This window comes from Pelophylax lessonae (assembly GCF_965119305.1).
Source record: "Pelophylax lessonae genome assembly, chromosome: 4".
NCBI classification, from domain to species: domain Eukaryota; kingdom Metazoa; phylum Chordata; class Amphibia; order Anura; family Ranidae; genus Pelophylax; species Pelophylax lessonae.
In genome coordinates this window covers 315,855,468-315,874,784 of record NC_138771.1, presented here as the reverse complement: position 1 = coordinate 315,874,784, position 19,317 = coordinate 315,855,468, and the positions used below count along the sequence as shown (strand labels likewise).

Sequence of the window (19,317 nt, the reverse complement as noted above, 5' to 3'; positions counted from 1 at the left end):
ACCGATAGCCTGAACAGAGTGCCCGGCATGGGCAAAGCATACGTTTGCTTTAGGGGGCTTCTGTGATCTTGTCTAGATAGCTACCCCTTACTTTCTGCATTGAAACAATGGTGGCATTTCAGGAGTGAGAGATGTTTGTTGAGATTTTTATCTACTTGAATCAAAGTTTGGTAAAGAAAGCTGAATGCCTGCATTTCCCACCATCCACAGAGATATGGTTTAAAAGGCTGAAAAAAGGCACAGTCCTATTCAGTTCAACCTATGTATGTGTCATTTTTAATCTTTAACAATTACCATAGCCCTGTATATTCTACTTTCTGAGGACGATATCTAAACGTTTCTAGAAGACATCCACGCTCTCAGGTAGTACCACTTCCTGGGGGAGGGAGTAAAAGGAACCTTTTTGCAATCTACGGTTAAACCTCCTTTCTTCTAACCCCACATGTCCCCTTCGAGGACCTTAGTGTAACCAATTTGTTATAGTTACTAAAATCACCTTTGATATATTTGTACAATGTAATCATATCCCTGAGGCTACGTTCACATCTTGGCGTTGCTATTTACAGGTGTTTTTTAGGCGTTTTTTCAGGCATTTTACAGGCGTTTTTGTGTTGACTAGTAACCAATGGAAAAAAATAAAAACGCCTGTAATCTGCCCAAAAAAGAAGCTCATGTACTTTGAGCGTTTTGCTTAAAACGTCAAAACGCTCAGATGTGAACAGGGGCCATTGAAATGAATAGGATTTGTCTTGTTGGGCGTTTTTGAGCTGATCCTACAGCAGAAAAACTCCCCAAAATGCCTACATGTGAACTTAGCCTTAAGCAGCTCTTCTGCAGAGTGAGTAACTTATATAATGGGGATGGAGGACCTCAGCTATGAGGATCGATTACATAGATATTTTTTTGCCCATTGCTGAACTTCAGTTAACTGTCTTTCCTGAGGATTGGAGACCAAAACTGAACTATATTCAAAAGAGGCCAAGAGTGTTTTGTAAAAAGGTAGAATTATCGATTTATCTCTTCAATGTATGCCCTTTTTAATGCATCACAGTATGTTGCTATCTTTGTTGGGCTCTTTGCGTTCTATCACTAAGTCTGTGATCTACAAGCACCCCCAAAGCCTTTTCAATCATGGATTCTCTCAGAAGAACCCGATCCTAATGTACATATTGAATGTTCATTTTTGGCATAACTTTACATTTCTCAATACTGAATCTCTGCCACGTAGAGGCCCAAGCCCTTATTTTGTTTAGGTCCTCCTGTAAAAAATGTGACATGTCCCAAAATTCTTTCCCTGCATAATTTGGTACCATAAGCAAGCACTGAAATCAAGCTCTTGATTACAACCTCTATATAATTATTAACCACTTGCTTACTTATACCCCCCTTCCTGCTTAGGCAAGTTTTTTTTTTCTTTCAGGGCTGTCGCCCATGCAACACTGTACTCACATAAAATTTTTATCTTTTTTGAGACAGATAGAGCTTTATGTTGGTGGCATTTAATCACCACTGTTTTTTTTTTTTTATTTTTTGCTTAACAAAAAAAAAAAAAAAAAAAAGCCACAGAAAATTTTGAAAATAAAAAATAAAAACACAAGCCTTTTCTTAGTTTCGGTTATAAAATTCTGCAAATAAGTAATTTTTCTCCTTCATTGATGTGCACTGATGGGGCTGGAGTGATAATCAGGGCACGGATGATCAGTGTCCCGATTATCTGTGTGCATGCCCCATGCCAGAATTGCTGGTTACCGGCTCTCCTCATGCTGTGACAGCACGTGAGAAAAGTACTGCTGATGACCGCCAATTCTGTTTACATTGTGATTGGACACCACTGATCCCGTGGTAAAGGACCACTGTGATTGGACATTTACCACGACCTCTGACCGGCTGTGTCCGAAGGAGGGGCAAGTGAGGGGCATGATTCCAGGAGGATGTCCATGGACGCCCTCCCGGAACAGAAACACACTGTTGCCTTCTTTCAGCTTTAGGCTGGCCATACACTATACAATTTTCTTGTTCAACTTTCCTTTAGATTTACCAAAACCATGTAATATAGGGTCAAACCTAAACACTTTCAATTTGTATGCAGTCAGGCAGGCCCTTGCACTACATAGTTTAAGGTAAATCTAAAGGAAATGGAATAAGAAAATTGTATAGTGTATGGCCAGCCTTAGCACAGTAAGGAAGTGGTTAAACCAACTGAACAGCATTGACCCAAAGACAGAACCCTGGGGCACACCACTTAAACTTTAGACCATTTAGGCAATGGGTCATTTATTACTACTGTATAAGCATGTTCTTGTAAACAGTTTTCTATGCAGGTACATACAGTATAATTTCATCAACTCCAACAGACCTTATTTTATAGCTTAAATGTTTCTGGAGGTACAGTATCAAATGTCTTAGCAAAACCTAGATACCGAGACCACTAGGAGTCCAGTGACGTAGGTCTACGTCGCTGGACCCAGGGGAGCCGCACTGCCACAGTAGGGTTACTGTCGGCAGTCGGCAAGTGGTAAAGGGTGCCAGCAGATCAGCCTCTACAAACTCAGCAGTACCTAAAAATGCCTAAGATGGGAGAGCAACTGAGCATGTGCAGAGCAGGATAAACCCGTGTATTACTGGATTTTTTAAAAAAGTATAGATACTTATTTTTAATGTTTTACATAGTTATACCTACAAAATGGACCAGACCGAAGTGATCTAGCAAAACTTCATTTTCTGACTAAAGTTCCACTTTAACTAGTTTGTATTTTACACAATGTAAAAAGAGAGTAGCACAAAGTGTACAATATTTGAAAACTGAATTACCGATGGGCAAATGATGAGTCCATAGGGTCCTTCTCGCTTTGTGAAAGGTAGTCTCTTTTCTTGCTCCAAACAAAACATAATTACAGGCAGGGTGAACACCAGCGTTTTTCCAGAGCCCGTAAATGCAATGCCAATCATATCCCTTCCCGATAAACTGCAATAAAATATTCAATAAAAGTTAAAAAAACTTTACGCTGCTTACTTTAACCCTTTCCGTGCCAGCGCTGTTTTTGCCTTTTTGTTTTGCGCACATGTATAAAGACTAATTTTAGGCCTGGAAAAAAAAATAGTTAAAACCCTCATACATTATATATTTTCTGAAAGCAGACACCAAAGAGACCACTATAGTGGTAGTTCAAACTTTTTATGTCACACGATAGGAGTGCACTGGTTTATGAAATGCAAACTTTCAGTAAAAAACTACACTAAAGTTAAATTCAGGGCATACAAACAATATATTACCCAATTTTTTAGTAAAATATAAAACATGAGGTAGCACCTAGTAAATAGATTCCCAGCATGTCAAGGCTTAGCATTGCACGTGTCTGTGAAATGGCAACAAACTTCAGTACCCATATTTTCAATAGGTGACACTTTACAATCCCCTAGGTCAACAGTTTACCAAAACACTGACATAACAAGAAATCTACTCACATGGTAGGAATGCCCTGGATCTGGATTGGAGTAGGATGCAGAATTCCTTTTTTCTTCAGCCCTCGTAAAATTGCTAAAGAGAAAATCACGTGCGTAAGAAAAATATCCATCACAACAATACTAAATGGGAAAATACAGCTACTCATACTTACCCGCAGGCAACTTCATTTCCTTAAAACTCTTGATAGGTGCTGGAATCCCCTCACCTTCCACCAAAATATGGTATTTTCGCCGGACACGTTCATGGCGTGCTTGAGACATTGCTAGAATATTACGTGGAGCTCGCCAGCTGTCAGTAAAGAAAAAAAAAATACATTTGAACTGAAAGTACTACAATGTCTTCAGAAAAACAACAACAAAAATTAAAATAGCACATTGGCGCATAAAGGTGGCCGTGAAGGTTTTTAGTAGAACATATGAGAAAAACTGTACTACAATATCTACAGATATACTCAATGTTTAAGATAAAGAAAGCTCTGCTGCTGCTAGGCAAGCCACACATCGCTTACCATTACTCTCCTATCTGTGAAAGTTGGAGGTTTTAATAAAGTAAATTTTTAGAGTTTAGAGTGGTGGATAGAAGACATGTCCCACAGTCGGTGGTTCTCTATAATTCATTTGCAGCACTCTCAGAATGTAAGGAAACATGGATATGGACTCAAGCACAGAGGGTGAGAAACCATCGACTCCTATGTCTAATGTATGCAAGACTGCAGCCAAGGACAAAAAAGATAAAGTGAAGTCTCAAAGGAAGCAGCTGTTGCTGGGTGATTCAATCATAAGAAGTGTGGAGCTTAAAGAAAATGGTTTTGTGAGATGTCTCCCTGGTGCTACTGCTAGACGAGATAGAAGACGTATTATTAATATTGTTAAGCAAGCAAAGCAGGAAGGGGACGTGAATGTTCTTGTCCATCTAGGGACAAATGACCTGGCTTGCAATGAAGTGTCAGAGGTGAAAAAATCTTTTATCACACTTGGTAATGACGTACAGGATTTTGCATCCACCATTTCATTTTCTGAAGTTCTGCCTGTGCATAATGTTCAGAATGATAGGCAGAGGCGCATAAAGGAGTTCAACATATGGCTTAGTAAATGGTGTCAAGAGCAAGGATTTGGCTTTGTTTCTCATGATAGCTCTACTTGGAATAGAAAGGAACTGTACAAAAAAGATGGTTTGCATCTTTCTCTCAAAGGAACAAATGTACTTAGTGAACAACTCCAAGAATTTGCGAAAGAGTATTTAAACTAGGAAGGGGGGGCAAAAGAGTGAAAATACAAGAGTCCAATTGCCCCCCGAAACAATGCCAGAACAGGTCAGAAGCACAGAGGTTAAGAAATGATAAGCTCAGAGTCCTGTCTACAAATGCTCGCAGTTTAGGTAAAAAAATCAATGAACTTGGGTCAATAATGGCATCTGAGAATGTAGATTTAGTGGCTGTTAAGCACAGAGGGTGAGAAACCATCGACTCCTATGTCTAATGTATGCAAGACTGCAGCCAAGGACAAAAAAGATAAAGTGAAGTCTCAAAGGAAGCAGCTGTTGCTGGGTGATTCAATCATAAGAAGTGTGGAGCTTAAAGAAAATGGTTTTGTGAGATGTCTCCCTGGTGCTACTGCTAGACGAGATAGAAGACGTATTATTAATATTGTTAAGCAAGCAAAGCAGGAAGGGGACGTGAATGTTCTTGTCCATCTAGGGACAAATGACCTGGCTTGCAATGAAGTGTCAGAGGTGAAAAAATCTTTTATCACACTTGGTAATGACGTACAGGATTTTGCATCCACCATTTCATTTTCTGAAGTTCTGCCTGTGCATAATGTTCAGAATGATAGGCAGAGGCGCATAAAGGAGTTCAACATATGGCTTAGTAAATGGTGTCAAGAGCAAGGATTTGGCTTTGTTTCTCATGATAGCTCTACTTGGAATAGAAAGGAACTGTACAAAAAAGATGGTTTGCATCTTTCTCTCAAAGGAACAAATGTACTTAGTGAACAACTCCAAGAATTTGCGAAAGAGTATTTAAACTAGGAAGGGGGGGCAAAAGAGTGAAAATACAAGAGTCCAATTGCCCCCCGAAACAATGCCAGAACAGGTCAGAAGCACAGAGGTTAAGAAATGATAAGCTCAGAGTCCTGTCTACAAATGCTCGCAGTTTAGGTAAAAAAATCAATGAACTTGGGTCAATAATGGCATCTGAGAATGTAGATTTAGTGGCTGTTACGGAGACATGGTTTAATGAAAGAAATGACTGGGACATAACCATACCAGGGTACTCTTTATACAGAAGAGACAGAGAAGGCAAGAAAGGAGGAGGAGTGGCCCTGTATGTGAACGATAGCATTAAATCTAACCTAATACAAGTTGGTGAGGCCAACATAGAGTCAGTTTGGGTTACGTTGCAGTTTGCTAATCATGCAGTAACTCGTGTAGGTGTGATATATAGACCACCTGGTCAAGTTAAAGAACTAGATGATCTACTAGTTGAAGAAATAGCTAAAATGACAATGAAAGGAGAAGTTATCATTATGGGAGATTTCAATCTTCCAGATATAAACTGGAAAACCAAAATAGCAAGTTCTACCAGGAGTACAGATATTCTAAATTCCCTACTGGGGTTGTCTCTGCAACAAGTGGTTGAGGAGCCAACCCGGAGGGAGGCCATTTTGGATTTGGTATTCACAAATGGGGATTCGGTATATGATGTCATTGTAGGCGAAACCTTGGGATCTAGTGATCACCAGTCAGTGTGGTTTAATATAAGAACTGTGAAAGAGTCACACCACACAAAAACAAAAGTTTTAGATTTTAGAAAAACAGACTTTTCAAAAATGAAATTAGTCATAAATGAGTCCTTATCAGACTGGAACGGATTACATGGAGTCCAGGAGAAATGGGACTACTTAAAAGGTGCATTAGTGAAGGCAACAGAAAATTGCATTAGACTTGTCAGTAAAAGCAAAAAAAGGAAGAGACCACTGTGGTACTCAGCAGAAGTGGCCCAAATCATTAAAAATAAAAAGCTAGCATTTTGTAATTATAAAAAAACCCAGAGCAATGAAAATAAGGAAATCTACAAGATTAGGCAGAAAGAGGCCAAGCAAGTTATAAGAACTTCTAAAGCGCAGGCAGAAGAAAAACTAGCTCAGTCTATGAAAAAGGGGGATAAGACATTTTTCAGATATATAAATGAAAAAAGGAAATTAAAACTAGGAATAACTAAATTAAAAACAAAGGACGGAAGGTATGTAGAAGAGAATAAAGGGCTAGCCGACTGCCTTAATGAATACTTCTGTTCAGTTTTTACAGAAGAAAAAGAAGGAGAAGGACCTCCACTTGAAAGGATGACTAATGAATCGTTTGATGCATGTGTCTTTACAGAGGAAGACGTTCTAAGATTGCTGTCTAAAGTGAAGACAAATAAGTCACAGGGTCCTGATGAGATACACCCAAAATTATTAAAAGAGCTTAGTGGTGAGCTGGCAAAACCATTAACAGATTTATTTAACCAATCATTAGTAACAGGAGTCGTCCCAGAAGATTGGAAATTGGCAAATGTTGTGCCCATTCACAAGAAAGGTAGTAGGGAGGAATCGAGCAACTATAGACCAGTGAGTCTGACATCAATAGTAGGCAAATTAATGGAAACCCTATTAAAGGATAGGATTGTGGAACATCTTAAATCCCATGGATTGCAAGATAAAAAACAACATGGGTTTACTTCAGGGAGATCATGTCAAACAAATCTTATAGATTTTTTTGACTGGGTGACTAAAATAATAGACGGTGGAGGTGCAGTAGACATTGCATATCTAGATTTTAGTAAGGCTTTTGACACTGTCCCACATAGAAGACTTATCAATAAACTGCAGTCATTGAGCATGGACTCCCATATTGTTGAGTGGATTAGGCAATGGCTGAGTGACAGACAACAGAGGGTTGTAGTCAATAGAGAACATTCAGAACAAGGTAATGTTACCAGTGGGGTACCTCAGGGATCTGTACTGGGACCAATTTTGTTTAATATCTTTATAAGTGATATTGCAAAAGGCCTCGATGGTAAGGTTTGTCTTTTTGCTGAAGACACAAAGATATGCAACAGGGTTGATGTTCCTGGAGGGAAACGCCAAATGGAAAAGGATTTAGGAAAACTAGAAGAATGGTCAGAACTCTGGCAACTGAAATTTAATGCGGATAAGTGCAAGATAATGCACCTGGGGCGTAAAAACCCAAGGGCAGAATATAGAATATTTGACACAGTCCTGACCTCAGTATCTGAGGAAAGGGATTTAGGAGTAATTATTTCAGAAGACTTAAAGGTGGGAAGACAATGTAATAGAGCAGCACGAAATGCCAGCAGAATGCTTGGATGTATAGGGAGAGGTATAAGCAGTAGAAAGAGAGAAGTGCTTATGCCGCTGTACAGAACACTGGTGAGACCTCACTTGGAGTATTGTGCGCAGTACTGGAGGCCATATCTCCAGAAGGATATAGATACTCTAGAGAGAGTTTAGAGAAGAGCTACTAAACTAGTACATGGACTGCAGGAAAAAACTTACCAGGAAAGGTTAAAGGACCTTAACATGTATAGCTTGGAAGAAAGAAGAGACAGAGGGGATATGATAGAAACTTTTAAATACATAAAGGGAATCAACTCGGTAAAGGAGGAGAGCATATTTAAAAGAAGAAAAACTACCACAAGAGGACACAGTTTTAAATTAGAGGGGCAAAGGTTTAAAAGTAATATGAGGAAGTATTACTTTACTGAGAGAGTAGTGGATGCATGGAATAACCTTCCTGCAGCAGTGGTAGCTGCAAATACAGTGAAGGAGTTTAAGCATGCATGGGATAGGCATAAGGCTATCCTTCATATAAGATAGGGCCAGGGACTATTCATAGGATTCAGATATATTGGGCAGACTAGATGGGCCAAATGGTTCTTATCTGCCGACACATTCTATGTTTCTATGTAAATAACTCAAATACAATGGGTCTCCGCGAACGTCTTGATGAGCTTCACACCAAAAAAGCCTAATCATAAGGCAATTAGTATCCAAACATTATGAATGGCTCTATGGACGATCTACGCATTTTAGGACTAATGTAAAAAAAAAAAAAAAAAACACACAACGTAAAATATGGGTGCTTAAGAATGAATGGCAGCACATAATCCTTGTTATCACTGGCTTTTACATGCACAGGGATACAATAAATCTTTAGAAAATCCATCACAAAAATACACAAGAGTTATTGGTTTTACTTTTACTTTAACTCAAGAGTCACTCATTTTTTTCTGATTCTTATGTGAAAAATATGTGAATCTTGGGTTAAATTAAAGTTGTTGTAAAGGCTAAAGTTTTTTTTTTTCCTTCATGCAGTCTATGTATGAAGGTAAAAAATCTGTGTGCTGGTCCCCCCACAGCCCCCTCTCTAATACCCATCTGAGCTCCCTCTAGATCCAGCGATGTGCACGAAAGCACCAGGACTCCCTCTCCTTATTGGCTGAGACAGCAGTGGGAGCCACTGACTGACACTGTTGTCAGTCGTAGCCAGAATGAGCCAATGAAGAGAGCAGGGGGTCTATGTGTCTTATGGATGCATAGACCAGAGCTCAGAAGTGAGCATGCACCAGTGCCCCCATAGCAAGCAGCTTGCTATTGGGGGTGCTGGTCAAGGGGGAGGACCTGAGAAAAGGAGGATCAGGGCTGCTCTGTGGAAAACCACTGAAGAGAGAAGGTAAGTATGACAGGTTTGTTTTTTTTGTTTTTTTAAAGCGAACCTTTAAATACCACTTTAAGGGTAAATCTAGGGAGAAAAAAAAAAAAAAAAAAAAACTTTGATGAATAGACCCCCAAGGAAAAATAAAAAAAGGCTACAGCAGGTTCACCACTGCTGCTAACCGGACTCTCACATCCAACAACTCTAAGAACTATAAAAAGCAAGACTCACCTAGTTTTTATAGGATCATCATAAGTGATTCCTTTTGCCATTTCCTTTACAGACATCAAAGCTACAGAGAAAGTAAAAAATAGTTACATAACATCAACACCCAAAAACAGTTCCCTAAGAAACTATCGATCAAATTTGAAATAAAAGTTGCAGGGATTTTGAAATGACTGAAAAACTATTGTAAAAAATATAGGACTCTACATTCAAAAGCTATTGTAGAATGAGTTTTTGTTCTAGTGCACAGTTTCTAATGCTGGATAACTGCTAACAGGTAAAGCAGAAGTTAAAAATTGTAGAAGGTGCACAAGGTACCATGTCACCTGACAAAATAATCCCTAAGTTTGAAAGAAAAAAAAATCTATGCACGGGAACTATGTTTTTAAAACACAAAGAGCTTGCATGACTCAGCATTACATAACTACTTGTCTAATGATCTGTTTGAACAGCTGCATCCCTGGATGTACTGGCCAGGGAAACACAGCACCAAAACTAGAAGTGACAAAGTCCTTATCACTGCCAGGTTCATTTGTCACAGCCAACCTGACCACTTGTGGTGGAATGGGAAAACCAAGGGATGGAAGGCCTTCTGAGCACTGTAAAAGTGACCGGGTGGCTGTACAGCTACTCGGATCTGTTTTACAGTGAAGCCGATTGCCAACTCTAGAAAACGATATCAGGATTACAGCTGAAGCAATGAAGCTGGGTTAACGGTTTCCTTCCGAGGTCATATAAATATATCTCCTCTGGAAAATGCGGTAAATGGTTTTCTGTCTAATTTACTATGCTCAAAATGCTTATGCATCTCAATAGGACCTGCTTTGCTCAAAGAAAAGCGATGCAAAGTAGGTCCAAAACAGCCTCAGAACTGTCATCCACGTTGCACAATTAAAGCACATAAGAAATCTTCTGACCTGTGCAAATCAATTATAAAGGAAAAAAAACCCCTACATTTGCCTATTGGAGCCAAGCTACATATTCCTGCTGTCCCAGCTGCTCTTGGGATATTGGCACTCTAATCCACATGCTTTGGAGCTGCACGAAGCTATTTGCGCTACTGGTCATCCACTTTTCAAACAATCAATATTCTGCGATCCCTACAGTTACATGGTTAGTCAGGTTGAAAAAAAGACAAGTCCATCTAGCTCAACCAATAAAAAAAAAAATGAAGAAAACACAACCATACAATCCCATATACACAATCCTATACCCACAGTTGATCATGAGGTAGGCAAAAAAAATCCAGCAAAGCATGATCCAATTTGCTACAGCAGGGGAAAAACTTTCCTGATTCCTGATGAAGAGGCAATCCAATAATCCCTGGATCAACTTGACCTATAAATGTTAGTACCCAGTAATATGTACACCTAGGAAAGAATCCAGGCTATTTTTAGGCAATCTACAGAGCTAGCCAGAACCACCTCTGGAGGGAGTCTATTCCACATTTTTACAGCTCTTACTGTGAAGAAACCTTTCTGTATTCGGCAACGAAATCTCTTTTCCCTCTAGAATTAAAGAGTGTCCTCTGTGATGACCCTAAAGTAAATAACTTAACACCAAGTTCACTATATGGACCCCTTATGTATTTATACATGTTGATCATATTCCCCCTTAATCTCTTCTTCTCAAGAGAGAATAAATTTAGTTCCTCTAATCTATCCTCATAGCTGAGCTCCTCCATTCCTATCAGTTTGGTTGCCTTTCTCTGCACTTTCTCCAGTCCCCTGATATCCTTTTTGAGAACTGGTGCCCAAAACTGAACTGCATATTTCAGATGAGGTCTTACTAATGATTTGTACAGGGGCAAAATTATATCTCTGTCTCTGGAGTCCATGCCTCTCTTAATACAATCAAGGACTTTACTCGCTTTGGAAACCGCAGCTTGGCATTGCATGCTATCTTTTGAGCATCATCCCAGAGATTATGGTTCCTCCAATGTCTAAGCTGTTACTATTATGTTTACTGTTTCTTGCTCGCAAACTGATCACTCAAAGATGGTCATCCCCTAATCCCCCAACATTGGCAAGTTTATTAACTAGGTCTTGCTTTAACATATTTTGAAGAGAAAACATCTTTCCTTGTGTTTTTTGGTATGATATGTCTTTAGCTGCATAGTGCTTCTAACAATCTGAGCAGAAATGATAAACCACAATGTCATCTGTATTCTACTGTTTTTTTTTTCTTGTATAACTAAAGGTTTAAAACTCAAATATTACTTTATAAAAAATATATATATATGTGTGTATGTGTGTGTGTGTGTGTTTAAGCTTAGCACGTTCACAAATAAAAAAGTGCCATTATCTTTAGCACCACCTGATTTCTACTGCAGAGACATTCAAGCTTGTATATGTATCTTATCTAATTTACACAATTAGCACTACACAGTAGACAGTATCTGAAACTTACTGTGTGACAGTGCATTAAATATGCCCAAAATATTCACCTCTTCCTTCTGTAACACTCTCCAAGATCTTCTCTTCTTCTTTCAGCTGCTTCTCTTTGGCAGATTCTTTTCTAGCTGTGAAACAGAATTACTAATTAATACAGCATCCAATTCTGGTTTAATTTTAATGCATCAAAACTTGTGTAGATAATCACTTAACACATATGGAAAACGTTCACGCACCTTCTGCTTTTTCTTTTAGATGCTGATGCTGATCCAAGAGGCTGACATTAGACCGGGGTCCCAAAGGAATGTCATCTTCATCCCCACGTTGATCACTTCCACTGTCCTTCTGCTCTTCTTCTATAACACCCTTCTTTCGCATCTGTAGTCGCTTTCGGAGCTGCAATTATGGAAATCATTAACATCCATCAAAATGTGAAACTAAATTGTAATGAAAAATCTCTGTTGTGCTTTTTAACAATTATCTATTTTTCGTTTGCAAAGTCTCCAATATGCACTCTCGACTGCATATACGTAAAAGTTCTATCCAACTAAATCTCTACACTGAGCTTCTATATAATCAAAATTCTGATTTGACTACTGGAGCCCTGCAGCAAGTTCCCTACCAGTGTATCCACCTCTCTAGCATGCTTTCAATACACATCCATTCTAGAAGCTGAAATCAAACTTCAGAATGCTTAGTGTGAACCTGCCAATTCTTCCAGGTGAAAAAATCATTTAAAATACCACCTGCTCTTGGATTTGCAAAGCATAGGAGCACAATTTGTTGACATTAAATTTTAAAATGATATATGCAAGTGTAGCGATAACCCACAATATATGAATAATCTTGCAAAAAAAAATTTTCACTATAGAAAATGTTATAAAAAAAGTAAATAAATAAAAGTAAATAAAGTCCTCTGGGTTCACACTATTGCGAACACAAACATTGCATGTGATTTCGCATTGCATTGCTGTGCAGATCACATGAGATGCCTGTGCAATGCAAATTCAGCCATACTCGCATCCCATTCGCACGAAAATGCTGCAGGAACCTTTTTTTTTCCCTGCACTGATGTTCACACCCATGCGATCTGATTGCTGTCCGAATTCACAGTTCGCACTGCGATCTGAGAACCGATCAGCGGGTGTCATTAACTTTGTATTGACACCGGCAGTGGTTCACAGGACAGCGTGAACTGCCTGCGAGGGAGATGCAATGCAGGAACCCGCACTAGAATCATGCTGGTTCTCCCATCGCAAGAGTGTGAACCAGGGGCTTAGTGAGTGATAAAATAAATGAGTCCATATGAAGTCCCAAAATGTGAACATTTGCAAAAGAATGTAAACCACCTTCAAACCATCAAAAAAAAAAAAAAAAAAAAAGTTATGTGCAGGAGCATTCTCCAAACTGCCTCCTTACCAGAAGGTATTGACCCTCTAGTACGAATGTTACAAACCCGTCTCAATGAACATGTTGCAATTACACAGCGGGGTTTCTGGACATAGTGTTTCAAAGCACTATGCAGTTCATCATTAAAAAAATAAATAAATTCAGGAGGGTACTATTTTTATGGCTTTTGATAAATGTATTCAAAACTGGAGAGACTCGCTGGAATTATGATTTAAAAACATTAAAGTGTTAGAAAAGTCAGTTATTATAAAAAAAAAATTGCTGACAGGCAGGGTTTTTATAACAGAAGAGACCCTAGAAATCTCTACTGTTATCAACCTCCCCCCGCCTGTCAGCAAGTTAAGTGATCTGAGCCGCACATGCACAGCTCAGACCACATTTACGGCCCGTTCTGTGTGCCGCTGCGACGTGACTCCCATACACATGCCCGGGAGTGAAGTCATCCAGGCACAGCCAATCAATCGGTTGAAGATCGCAAACTCAGAAGAAAGAAGAGGTGAAGATGGAAGCTGTCAGAGACAAGGGAGAGCAGCAAGAGCACAGTGCTGGAGGGCTGCATTTGTAGGAAGTCTGTCATAATGTACTAGTATGCAGTGCATACTAGTACATTATGGGTTAAGGCTGTCGGGGGACCCGTTTTTTAACAAAATATTTTAGACTTTACTATTGCTTTAACCCCATTCGGTTTAAATATGGAAAAAGATGTGAATTGTTTCATTAATACCACCTCAACTGGATTAACTATAGTTTTCTGTTAGGTTCGTTTTTTGGGAAATATAGGTTTCTATGTCCAATAGGAGTCTATAGATTTAAATCAATTATGTTATTCAGGTTGGTTCTTAGGTTTTTAAAGAGCATTACTTTTAATGTTTTTAACCATATTTTATGTATATTTTACTTACCTTTTTAATTTTGCAAAGTTTTTGATTATTCGTATGATTTGTTATGTTGTTACGTTATGGAACAGAAGGTAGATTCACCCTTCAACAAGAAGGTGATTCCCTGAGGAAGCCACATATCCCTGTGACAAAACGTGTTGGGTGCAGGGCTTTGGATGACGTCACAATGTACTCCGGGAAGTGTGGTATTTTTTTTTGAAATAGGAGTTCTGTGCCTGTTATATATTATTATATGTGGGTATGCTGAAGTGCACAAAAAAAATGTGAGTTTTGTTTTATAAAAGTGGATGAGAATAAAAGGTGTTTTAAAGGGTAAACACTATGCAGCATATTTGTTCTCTATGATGCTGAGACCAGAAGGAGGAGGATAAAAGGAGCATCTTGCTGGAAAAAAGTATCACATTTAAAAGGGGACATATCAACTATTTGACTTTACAGTTTGTCTAAGTCAGATGTATAAGGTGAGAGCACATCTGGCGACTGGTGGAAGAAGATGAATTACACATCACATTATTAGTGAAAGAATAAGAAAGACACCAAAAGTCTGGTGTATATGGGACATTAATTTATACATGTAAAATTGGTTACATTTGTAATCTGCACACTGATACATGGATATTAGTAGCCCTGCACCATTTAATTTATTTATTTGCAAATAGGAGATTGGTATAAGGTGTGAGAAGCTGTGAATATTATTTTAGTTTCACTCACTTGCACATCGATTTAAGGAGCAGTGCAAAAAGTTTTGTTATTTATTTACCAAACCTAAGACTGACCATATATTAAAAAAAAATAAAAAAAGGTCACTTTTCCTTTTAAAAGTATCCAAGATAAAATGTGTTTTTCTTGCTGTTCCTTATGCATACATATTAAATGTACAGGATTTCACCCCAGACATCTCAATTCATAAAGTAAGGTAACAAAGGTTTTCACAATCCATATAAATTATCCTTATACTCACTGGAATCAACAATGGAAGTATGGATTGTGAAATAACTTTATGTAGCCTTACTTTATGTATTGGGGTGTCTAGGGTGAATTACTGCACATGAAATATGTATGCATTGATTAAGGAGCTTATACATATAGAATAGTCTATTACAGTTAAAAAATAAATCAAGATCAGCCTGATAAAGCTGAAGTTTCCAGTCTTGCAGAAAATAAAAGCGATAAACTTGTTATATACAGTAAACCCCCCTCCATTGCGGGGGTTACGTTCCGGACCCAGCCGCAAAAAGTGAAATTCCGCGAAATAGAAAAACCCTATTAAAATGCATTGTAGGCATGATTTTTTTACTGTCACTGTACGTGTAAAAGCATTTTAAGGTCTTTAAACACACTTTTAAAACAATAGAAACTCATTTAAACACATAAAAGATACTTAGAGACAGAGCAAGAGCTATGAAAAACACAAAAATCTTTCATTTTTAATGATTTATATAGTAAAATAACATTACAAAAAAAAACGTGAATTACCGGGACCGCAAAAACTGAACCGCGATGTAGCGGGGGATTACTGTATTACAGAAAGTGGACCCAGTTTCTAGAGCTTTGATGTAACTAGATATTCTGTTACTATTAAACTTCACACTGGCACTTACATGAAACATCTAATGATTGGCTTGACTGTAAATGTAAAACCGGACTTGCTTCTTGGATTGCACAAATGATTATTTAATCTCAAAGTTAGAAATTAGAAAACAACATACCATCTGTGCTTTCCTTTCCTTGACTGTAACATAGGGTACATAGTCGTCATCGTCTGAAGGTTCAAGCTCTTCATCCTCTGGATGGGCTCTCTGTGGAAAGAGAGGCATTACATTATCACAATCCAATGATAACTAGTGTACTTTTTCCTTTTTGCATTGAAAGAAATGTTTATTGAGACTTGTTGCACATAGACAGTACAAGTAAAAAAAAAAAGGCTTTGTTAAACATAACCTAATATGATGATGTGATCTACATTAATGTAAAAACAAACAATGGGGGGGGGGGGCGTGGCTTACCGGCTCATGTAGACGGACGTGTTCCACTTCGGCTTCGGCATCCTGACTCTAAATCATCCTGATTGTGGACCCTCACTCCCTGTAAACATCGCCCGAGTGCTCCGAAACGTGTCTGCCTATCCATGGCACCGTCCCAGACAGCATCGGCAGCCATGACAAGGAGGAAAGCCTGCCGGCGCCCAAACAGGCCCAACATGGCGGCGCCATGCTGCCACAGCGGGCGGGCAAGGACAAGGTGCCTGCAGCGCTCTCTAGGCTGGAGCAGTTCGCTCATGTCCCGGCCTCACAGAGAGCGCAGCCCAAGCCGACCGCAGCTTCACCGAACAAGCAGCCCAGCCACTCTCCTGCACAGCGGATCTCCTCTCCCGGGCTGGAAGATGCAGCCATGGCTTCCACTGAAAGCACAGTGAGTACTCCCACGGGGATCCGGAGGGAAGATGACATTCGTGAGGGCTCTGAACCACCTGCCCCTACTATTCAGGATGTGCTGACGGCTGTGCACACCTATGGTGCCTCCCTAGCTGACCTGACTGTGGAGGTGAAAAGCATGAAAGAGGGACTGTTACATATGTGGCAGGATATGCAAAAGATCAGGGAGCGGGCCACGGCCTTGGAGGGCAGAGTTAGTGTGGTGGAGGATGAAATGCAACCCCTTATACATGATCTTAGAATGAACTCCTCGGGGGTCTCTGAGGCAGTGGCCAGGCTGGAGGACATGGAAAACCGGCTGCGCTGCAGTAACCTTCGCTTGGTGGGCATACCAGAAAAGGCAGAGGGCAAGACGCCAGTGGAGTTCATAGAGCAATGGCTACTGACGACCTTTGGAAAAGATAGCCTTTCTCCTTTCTTTTCGGTGGAGAGGGCACATAGGGTGCCATTCAGGGCTCCGCCACCAGGGGCCCCTGATCGCCCATTTCTACTGAAACTTCTGCACTACAAAGACAGAGACACTATCCTAAGACTAGCCAGACAACAACCTCGTATGAAGATTCAAGGATCGCGGATTTCTATATACCCTGATTTTTCTGCGGCACTCCAGAAGCAACGCGCAAGATTCACTGAAGTTAAAAAGCGTATGCGTGCCATACCATTGGTATACTCCATGTTATACCCGGCCAAATTGCGAGTAGTGGCGAATGGTGCTGTCCATTTCTTTGAAAATCCCACCATGGCAGTTAATTGGCTGGATCGCCACGAACGCCAGCTGCGGGAGGCTGCGGCCTGATGATGCATGGCAGCGTGAGCCTCTATACCTTGCATATGGGTCACCACTTACCCTAACGGGAGCTGAACGGTCTCCCTTTTGTTTGCAACAGTTTGCATTTTCAAGTTTGCCGTTCTAACTGCAGCTTTGTTCGGAATGGCCTCCTGTTCTGGACTGTACGAGTTCGGGCCCTCTTCACTTTACCCCCTTAAGCCCTACGGGCTCACAGATGTTTCCCTGCGGGGATTGGATGGGAGCCGCCTTTCGGGCTCCCCATCTAATGTGTGTTCTCTCATCGTTTGTACTTTGTTTGCTTCCTTTTTGTTGTTCTTGTCCTCATTTTTTTCCTACTATGGTGCATTTCCACGACCCGCGCTGCTCGGATATGATGTACAAGACTCACCCGAGCCTTTGACTGCCCTCCTTGAGACAGTGTTACTGCCCCTCACTGGATTACCTTGTTGGCGGCTTTTCCCCTGGTTTGCTTGTGGAATGCAGGCAGCCCCCTCTATGATAAACACCCACCATGGCTAGCCCACTTGGTACTCTGATATCCTGGAATGTCCGTGGTCTGGGGGGACCCTCGCAAACGTACTGCTATATGGACTTCCTTGTCACACCGTAGTCCTGCTATAGTCTGCCTGCAAGAAACTCACCTAACTAATGACTCTGAGGGTTGTGTCCGTACCTCTAAATTCCCAGTGCAATTTCACTCCTTTCATACCCAGTACTCTAGGGGGGTGTCCATCCTAGTGTCCGCCTCTACAAGATTTGAGACTCTTGACTCTCTGATTGACCCTCATGGGAGATTTATTTTTCTTGTGGGGGTGTGGGATACTCTTAAATGTATTGTCGCTAATATATATGTTCCTCCCCCAGGTGCTGGAGTGTCCGTCCCGGTTTCTCAGTGCTCACCCCCAACTCCCGGTGTTGGCTGTTGGGGATTTTAATAACATTCTCGATCCAACCCTTGACACACAAACGGTTTTGCCCCGGAGGATCCAGGACTCCCACTCCCTTTGCTAGGTTTCTGGGGGAACTGGGACTTCTGGATATCTGGCGTAGCAAGCACCCCTTAGAGGCGGGCTTTTCATGTCATTCCTTGTCCCACTCTACATTATCCCGTATTGACTTGGCTCTGGGCTCTGACCTGCTGTTCTCTTATGCACCCGAGGTCACCTATCTGGCGCGTGGACTCTCTGACCACTCCCCGATGTTGGTGTGTCTCGGGTTGCCGGGACCCAGTTTACCTAGGCAGTAGAAGCTGAACCCCTTTTGGCTTCCACTCTTTCCTGATCATGCCCAGATTGCCACACAACTTACTAATTTCTTTGCCGACAACAGATACTCCGCAGCTCCGGGAATGGTGTGGGATACCATGAAGGCCTTCGTTAGAGGTATTTGTATTAAGGAAATTTCAACTGTTAAATCTCAGAGCAGGCAATGGGCCCGGGATGCCAGTGAAGCGGTACTCCGGGCGGAGGGTGCCTTCCTGGCGTCTCCCACAACGGAGAACCAGGATTGTTGGCTGGAGGCACAGAGATTTTTTCGCTCTATCCAGCAGCAGCAGGCTGACCACAAACGTTTTTTTTCATGTCACATGCATACTTTGAAGAAGGGGAAAAAACTGGGCATATGCTTGCAACCATATCACGGGCGCAGAGGCCTCCCCCGATAATCCACAGATTGACGCTCCCCTCAGGGGATGTGGTTTCTGATACTCCGTCTATATTACAGGGCTTCAATACATTCTTTAGGGATCTCTACACTTCCCAGGTGTCCTATGACCCGAGTGACTTGTCGGCATTTTTACAGGACCTCCAGTTGCCGCAGCCGATAGGGCTCTCCTGGATTCACCCATTAAGTTGGAGGAACTCCAGGAGGGCCTGGCGGGTTATCCTAACTCGAAGGCACCGGGCGCGGACGGGCTCCCTATCGAGTTGTATAAGGCCTTCAGTGGGGTGCTGCTGCCGGAACTCCTACACACTCTTGAGTCCTC

At 40.9% G+C, this 19,317-nt stretch overlaps 1 protein-coding gene across 1 annotated transcript in view; it reads right to left on the bottom strand.

The window, feature by feature from the left end:
• DDX41 (DEAD-box helicase 41) overlaps positions 1–19,317 on the bottom strand; it is a 42,892-nt gene that overhangs the window by 17,785 nt on the left and 5,790 nt on the right. The window contains exons 2-8 of the mRNA XM_082255559.1: positions 15,818–15,907; positions 12,036–12,195; positions 11,853–11,927; positions 9,413–9,473; positions 3,618–3,754; positions 3,466–3,538; positions 2,812–2,965 (exon numbers count right to left, since the gene is read on the bottom strand). Of these exons, the coding sequence (XP_082111685.1) occupies positions 2,812–2,965; positions 3,466–3,538; positions 3,618–3,754; positions 9,413–9,473; positions 11,853–11,927; positions 12,036–12,195; positions 15,818–15,907 (750 nt within the window). The remainder of the gene's footprint in view (positions 1–2,811; positions 2,966–3,465; positions 3,539–3,617; positions 3,755–9,412; positions 9,474–11,852; positions 11,928–12,035; positions 12,196–15,817; positions 15,908–19,317) is intronic.